This window comes from Nicotiana tabacum, chromosome 24, assembly GCF_000715075.1.
Source record: "Nicotiana tabacum cultivar K326 chromosome 24, ASM71507v2, whole genome shotgun sequence".
NCBI classification, from domain to species: Eukaryota; Viridiplantae; Streptophyta; class Magnoliopsida; order Solanales; family Solanaceae; genus Nicotiana; species Nicotiana tabacum.
Genome location: NC_134103.1, coordinates 31,499,946 through 31,507,495, shown reverse-complemented (window position 1 = coordinate 31,507,495; position 7,550 = coordinate 31,499,946). Strand labels below are relative to the sequence as shown.

The window sequence follows — 7,550 nt, the reverse complement described above, 5'->3', positions numbered from 1 at the left end:
TGTTTTGATGATTGACAAAGGAACTCAAGCATGAACCAGGTTCATACACAATATACACAGACACGAGCAGATTCAAGCACAAGGCATGCACGTGAAGGAGATAAGCTTGAGTGGTTATATCTGATATCTCCTGAACGAAAAGGTTGCATAATTGATAAGGAAAAGGACTCCTTACCCGAAGAGAATTTTATCCTAGATAAGGGAAGAGTTAGAAGTTAAAAATAACTAGAACTCTTCCACCAAGGAAGAGTATATCATTAGAACTCTAATTATTTCTTATTCTACTAACTCTATATATTTCAAGATGTTCTCATTTTACAAGTACGCACAAACACTGAAGTTAAACGAGAGTTGAGAGCAAAATAGTAAGGCATTTTGCAAGCAATTCATGTGTGATTCAAGTGTGCGAACCTGAAGCTACATGAACCAGATAGAAGAACCAGCTCCAAGTGTCTGTATTTTATTCTAGTTTCATTGTAGTAGGGCTTTTGAGTTGTACCTTTCAGCTTTCTTTAGAAGAATTTGTACTAGGTATTCTGAGTGTATTGTTCAAGTTAGAATTAACTTGAAATTGTCGCTAACAACCTGAGGTTGGTTGCCACAAAGGGTTAGAGGTAATCCTTAGGTTTACAAGAGTTTTGTAAACGCTATTTTTGGCTCGGTGATTTAGTGAAGTGTTGGTAAAAATCCTACTGTGTAGTAGGTCGGGGTTTTTTTACCTTTTGAGTAAGGTGTTTTTCACGTAACAATACTTGTGTTCTTTACTTTCTGCATTTTGTTCCGCAACAGTAGTATAAGGAACACATAAAAGAACCAGGTCCTTCTATAATCTGTGCACGCGAACACTGGCATTCAAATATAAAATATCATCCCCTAGAACAAAAGCAAACTGGATTGTGTTTGTCTCCCTTTCTTGGAAAAATTCCACGATGGCCTTGACAACAGCATAATAGCTGAAATAGTCATGCAGCTCCTGATTTCCCATTCCAATCCACTAATCATCAGAATCATCTTTCTCAAGCCACGCGTTCACAATAATCACCATTGGCGGCCACACTATTTCCTTATCTTCAAATTCGATGCCACCCCATCTTCCATACACTTCAGTTGGAGGTACAACAGAAGTTTCCCTCTGAGTGTAATTTGACCCTTAATCCTCCTTTCGTTTTTGCACAAATCATCAGTGGGTGCAACCCTGTAAACCACTCAATTTACACTGCCTTAAGTTAGTTGTCGCTCTTATTTAATTACCTCTCGATTCTCCATTACTGTTCTTAACGTTTTGGTTCACTAGAAAAGAATGATTATCCTTTTGTTATCCACTTGTCCTGCTTTTAAAATTCTGTGTCGAAAAAACTGTGGAAATAAATTCATTTGTTTTACTAAAATAGCGTTTAAATGTTATTCACTGCAAAAGTGAATGCTTCACATGGAATCTACTCCAAGCCACCACTAGATCAAAATGAAAGAGATTAAATAAATTAACTACTCCTAATAAATACCATACTGATTACTTGAAAAAAAAAAAAGAAAAAAAAAAAGAAAATACACAGCAATGCTCTTTAACGAATGTCGTGGCTCTACTTTACAGAAATGGAATACTTGAGAAGGCTTGAAACTTGCAATGCTATAGGAATATAACGAAGAAGAAAATTAACACACTGCAACACAACCAAACCTTGAAGTTTGAAATAACAATCACAGCATCAAATTCCTTGTCATAAGATTTCATTTCAAGCATAGGCATGTAATGTAAAAACACTAAGCATTGTAATGACAAGTTGAAGAAACCATCCGCATTCGCTTTCATAATATATGTTTAGACTTCTCCCAGCCTTATGGCAATTAGGCAAAACACAGTGTTAATGATGTTATACTACTGCATCCAAAACATGTTACCCAAGGATCATGGTTCGATTGAAGAATCGAGATGATAAAAAAGGATGGTAATATGGATGCTTATTGAAGTTTACAGACAACTTCTGCTTTAGGTGAAGCACGCTGAAATTTTTTTACCTCAGCAAGTATTTTGACAGTTGCAGAATCTTCAACTAGACATGGCTCGATTAGTATTCTCACCAGCACTGGAGACTTGGCTAACAGAAGCTTCATAAGCTGCATCTCACGGATTGTGCCATTAGTCCGTATTAGCTTAACTTCCCTGAGGTGATTAAATGACACATCTGAGAATTGTTCTACTTCAAGGCATTCTAGGGCAGGTATATCATTGCCATCACCGGCCTCCACCTAAGAAAGATTAACCAAATCTCAACTCCCTGAGCTTATTGATGATTTAAGGAGTACGAAAAAAAGAAAGTCACTACATAAGAAAGAGAAAGAAGGAAACCTTAATTTCCACATATTGTAAACATGGGAAACTTCTTAGCAAGCAAAGAGCAAATGAAACCTCTTCCAAGACAAACAGACAAATACTAGATATGCAAAGATGTTTGACAAAGTTAAGATTAAAGGGAAGCCTTGTTGGTACTTCACCTGCTCCTGCAAAAAAGAACTAAAAACAAAATGCCAAAAATAAGAATGCCTCAAAGCCCAAAAGACAATCAACCAAAATGCAATACAATAAAGTCATGAAGCAACATTTACCGTGTCATTCAGATGGAGATGCTCGAGAGCAATAAGAGGCTCAAACAACTTGGCAATATTACATTTTTCTTCCACATAATTTTCCTTTGTAAGTGAAAGTTTTGCCAGAAACGGGATACTTTTAAAGCAAATACATCTTATATTGCCTGTGAAGTCAAAGGATCTCAGCATGGGAGCATTAATTTCAATAATGTCACTTAAACCTGAGATTTGCAGCACCAATTGCTCGAGTAACGGGGAATGAGAGATTAAACTTTCAAGCAACTTGGAAGAAATTGAAACGTTATATAATTTCAGGCTAGTTAACCTATCAAATCCTTTGAAGGTTGGAGGAGGAAGTATTAAACAATTTTTTAGAGTCAGATGCCCTAACTGCAAACATACGAAAAATGAAGAAGGCAATTTGTAAGGGTTACCCCTCGGAAGTCTAAGAACAAGATGTTTAATGACATTCCTAGAGAGGAAATACATCAAGTTATCAAGATTAGGACAACCTTCCAAGTTAGGAATGCATAGGGTAAACTTCGTAATTGGTCCTACATGAAGGGTCAAAATGTGGTAGATAATCTTTGTGAAGTTACTTGTAATGTATGTTAGATCCTTCTTAGTTTTCCAAAGTGCTTGATCAAGCGTCAACTGTGGAATTCTACACCAGTTATATCTCCATTTCTTCGACAAGATGCTTGTCCTCACAGCATCTCGTAAAGGCAAACGGATAAGAATTTCATCAACTATATTCTCAGGAAGATTGTTAAGTACATCAGGGGGTAAAGTTCGAACACAATGCTTTTTGCCCTTTGGAGCCATCATAGATAAAAATTCGCCAATAAGAACCTGTAGAAATTAAACATGAATACAAAGATCTCCAAACTGCTGCAGCACTTCATTAAAACAGAGGAATATTCAGATTTATTATACAAAAGGAAAAGTTAAAACAATAGAACGAGAACCCAATCACCATTTGCTTCTATTACGCTTATCAACGGACATCTATAGCTAAAAAAAGTTCAAATTAGTAGCCTAAATAAGCTTAATAGATTTTTTCTTTTAGCATAACCCTAAGCTTGCCTGAGAATTATAAACACAATGGAAACTAGTTGAAGCGACTCATCATTCTCCTTTCGAACAAATCAAAAATGCTTCTGTCAACCAAATTAAGATCAAAATCAAGCTTCTAAGCTGTCTTTTTCCTTTTCTTTTTCTTTAAAAGTAAAATTCTGTTTTCAATCCCATGACAAAAAAGAAACATCAGTTGCTGCATCTTGTACACCACCTTCTTACCCCCAAAGCGTTCTTTTTCGGGAGAGGTGCACAAACAGCCATTCTTAGGGATGCTATTTAGGGCCAGTACTATTTTAGTCCTTACATTATAAACCAAAAATCTTAATTTCAAGACAAATCAGGATACAGTGGCTAATTCCTAAATAGCAGCCTGACTATCCGGTGTCATTTCTACTTCTTTTTCACTTAAAGAATTCATGCACATACCCAAGAAAATCAACATCTAAAAAAGAGTACGAAAAAAGGAAGATAGAGCCTTTGTTTCATAAACTAACACCGCCCAAATGGGAAAGAAATGATTTTTGAAAAGAAAAAGAAAAGAAAAAAGGAATAGCAGAAGCAGAATTTTAAGCTTACCTAGAACTAAGATTACAGATGTTGGAAATCCAAAATCAAATACCCACTATACTTGCTATAGTCTTCAGCTGCTGAGGAAGCACTTTGCCCTTTTGGCTTTTAACTCTTTGAATTGATCAGCAAAGACGGAGATTGGAACTGGAATCATAGATTGTAGAGAAAGAGGGTTTTAAAATTAGAGGAAAATGAAAGGGCAAAGGACGGGAAAGTTTCACAAATAGCCATTTTTAATCCTGTAATTATAAAAATAGCCATAATCGTATAATGTCAAATTCTATAAGTGAAACTTGGAATAATATCACAAAGTTTTATTTGTGCAATTTAAAACTATAAGACAATGGCTTTTTTTAAATACACGATCGAAAACGGATAAGAATGTGCTATATCTGTGCAAACAAACAATGATGAGATGGTTAGATCTTTTAACCTTTAATTAAAAATATTTGGTGGATGAATGACTTCTTAATAAGAAAAATCGTAGTTAAATAATATACCTTTGCTTAAAACACGAAAAATTACAAGTGAAATTCTTGCATAATTATAACTTCCGTTCATATATGTAAAACTCCAATAGAATATGATATAATCCAAGAATCTTATCTTAATTGTGTGATGTCACAACACATGACGTGAATTGAATGTAGATTTATGCTAAAGTTTGTATTCATGGCTAAACACTAAAAGGAGAAAAAGATATTGGATTTTATGCTCAGAATCCCTCAATGTTATCTTTTGATTTCTCTCGGGTAGAAAAGGGCTTAACTGTAGTTTTAGTAAACTAAATACGAGGCAATTGCAACATATCCACTTTATAAAGTTATCCTCCGTTCGTCCCAAAAAAATGGTACTTTCCGGGTTTTTTGAGAGTTAACGAATTATTTTTTGATTATAAATTTTTTATAGAAAATTTTACCTCCTATAATAAATCTTTACACCTTATTTATTATATACAAATAACTTTTTAAAAAATTATTTTCTATAGCTACCTTTTATGTTTTATAACAAATTATATATTTATGGTAACTTCTTACACGTAAGCCATTAAATACTTTGTGAAATATTTTTCTCTCTCCTACTTTCTATTCTTTCTCTCACAATAGTATTGTATATAATTTTGCTAAACCCACGATCTCTTTCCATTATCTCTCTCCCAACCCAGTATCTTCCCCACGAATACAACCACCATTATCAATTGATTCATCTCCATTCTCTCTCTCAATTTTCAAAATTGATTGCTCAAAAAAGTTGTGGTAAGTGTTAAACTTGTTAGATTTTCGCTGGCACCTGTATTCTTCTGTATCTCTATACTATTTTTTTAGAAATAATCACCATTGTTATGCTTTTACAGAAAACTCAGAATTTCTTCAATAATGGTTGATTCAACTCCTTACAAGAGGGTTATCCGCGGTATACCGACCAAAGCACTCAATTTCGAAGGGTCATCTTTCGATTTGCAAATCACTAAAGCGTAACATGTATTTGCAGGTTCAACAGTAAATACAGTCGCGGAAAAGAGAACAAAAATACGCAATGACACATCGAATAAATCAATATCTATTCAGCAGATTGTACTGCATATGTACTGCAGTTTGTATTCATATGTATTCAAATATATCTACATAATGTATTCATATATATTCTACTATATGTATTCATATATATTCTACTATATGTTAAGCATAATGTATTCATATGTATTTAGCAGATTGTAGTGTACATATAATGCAGTTTGTATTCATATGTATTCAGCATATTGTATATATGTATTCAGATATAACTGCGCCTGTATGCATTTATATGTATTCAATATATAAATGCAGTATGTATTCAGCAGTTTACTAAAAAATATTTTTACTAACTGTACTAAAAAAATTCATCACGCAATAATCTAATACACCAATAAATCAATATGTATTATTCATATATTATTCATAGCAACAAAGAGAGGAAGGATTGAATCTCTAGAGATTGCTCTGTTTTGGGGTATTTTTCGGCTGGGAATCTTTTCTATAACTGAAAATACAAATTATGGATGTTATAATTGAGTTAGTTGAGTTATATTAGGAGTCTATCGCGTTAATTGATTCACTTATCGTTTTTAAACAGCTGAAAGGACCCTTTTTTCGCAGATTTACATTACTGTATTCACGAATACAGTTCGCGAATACAGTCAAATACAATCTCTGCTTAGCTGGACTCCCATGTAGCTTAAATACATCGAATACACTTTATAGCAGGGTAAAAACATAGCTACAGGAAGTAATCTAGTAAATGATAGCTATAACAAGTTAATAACCACTAAACAATAGTGGTTTGTGAAAATTTCTCTATCATACCTATTAAATATTTTTGAATTGTTATTATTATTAGTATTATTATTGTTAAAGAAGCAATTTTTTTATTTAACCAAGTATAGATATGTACAAAATCGCTAACTCGTTGCTACCCGTCCATAGAAAAGAGTCCTATAAGTAGTGATAACCAGAGTTATGATCTTCTTTGTTAGAAAGAATACGTGTGCCCTGCATTTGGAAGATGATACTCTTGATCAAATGTAAGAAAGAAATTTAATGGTCCAGCACCTGATTCTTGCAGTAATCCTTTCTACCAATGTCATGCACCGCTGACAGTGAACTTCGGGGACAACAACTGTACTCCTAGATAGTTGAAGGGAATATCCCCTAATGTAAATTGCAATTCAGCACGTAGTAGGTCCTTCAACTCCTGTGTAACTCAATCTATATATAAAGAACTCTTTTCCATGTTGGCTTTAAGACCAGACACATCAGAAAAGTAGTTAAATCTTTCCAGCTACAATTGTATTGAGACCTTATTTGCCCTAGAACACAAGATTAAATCATCAGCAAAGCAAATGTGTGCTGAGTTCTTCCTAGCTCACGTTGGGTGGTAGTTAAAATCCGGCTTATATTTAGTGTCTTCAAAGCTCTATTCAAGTACTACATGGCCTGGAAAGAGAAATAAAGAGAAAACATCTCCTTGTCGAAGCCTCTTCTTGCCCGGGAATTAGCAGAAAACCCTCTATTAAGCAGTAGAGAATAACAGACAGTAGTCACACACTTCATTATTAAGTGAATAAATTTGAGAGGTAAGCCAAATTACAGCAACACCCTTCTCATTAACGACCAATTAACTGAGTTATAAGCTTTTCTAATGTCTACTTAATCAGACATCTTGGAGACACCCCCTTCTGTGTGTAGACTTATACCAATTCATAGGCAATTATAATATTATCAAATATAGTCCTGCCTTCAATGAAAGCCATCTAGGAGGGGCCTACTAGATAGTCC

At 34.3% G+C, this 7,550-nt stretch overlaps 1 protein-coding gene across 2 annotated transcripts; it reads right to left on the bottom strand.

The window, feature by feature from the left end:
• Positions 1-855: 855 nt before the first annotated feature.
• On the bottom strand, positions 856-4,454 carry LOC107760395 (F-box/FBD/LRR-repeat protein At1g13570-like). 2 transcript variants are annotated; one of them, XM_075248012.1, is made up of 5 exons: positions 4,243-4,447; positions 2,605-3,438; positions 2,348-2,512; positions 2,017-2,247; positions 856-1,195 (listed from the first exon to the last, which is right to left on the bottom strand). In XM_075248012.1, the coding sequence occupies exons 2-5, from the start codon at positions 3,412-3,414 to the stop codon at positions 1,181-1,183; spliced, it is 1,221 nt and encodes a 406-aa protein (XP_075104113.1). In that variant the 5' UTR covers positions 3,415-3,438; positions 4,243-4,447; the 3' UTR covers positions 856-1,180. The 2 variants fall into 2 exon arrangements, with proteins under 2 accessions (XP_075104113.1, XP_016433927.1); XM_016578441.2 differs by lacking the exon at positions 856-1,195 and having other exon boundaries at positions 1,732-2,247; positions 4,243-4,454.
• Between the last annotated feature and the right edge of the window lie 3,096 nt (positions 4,455-7,550).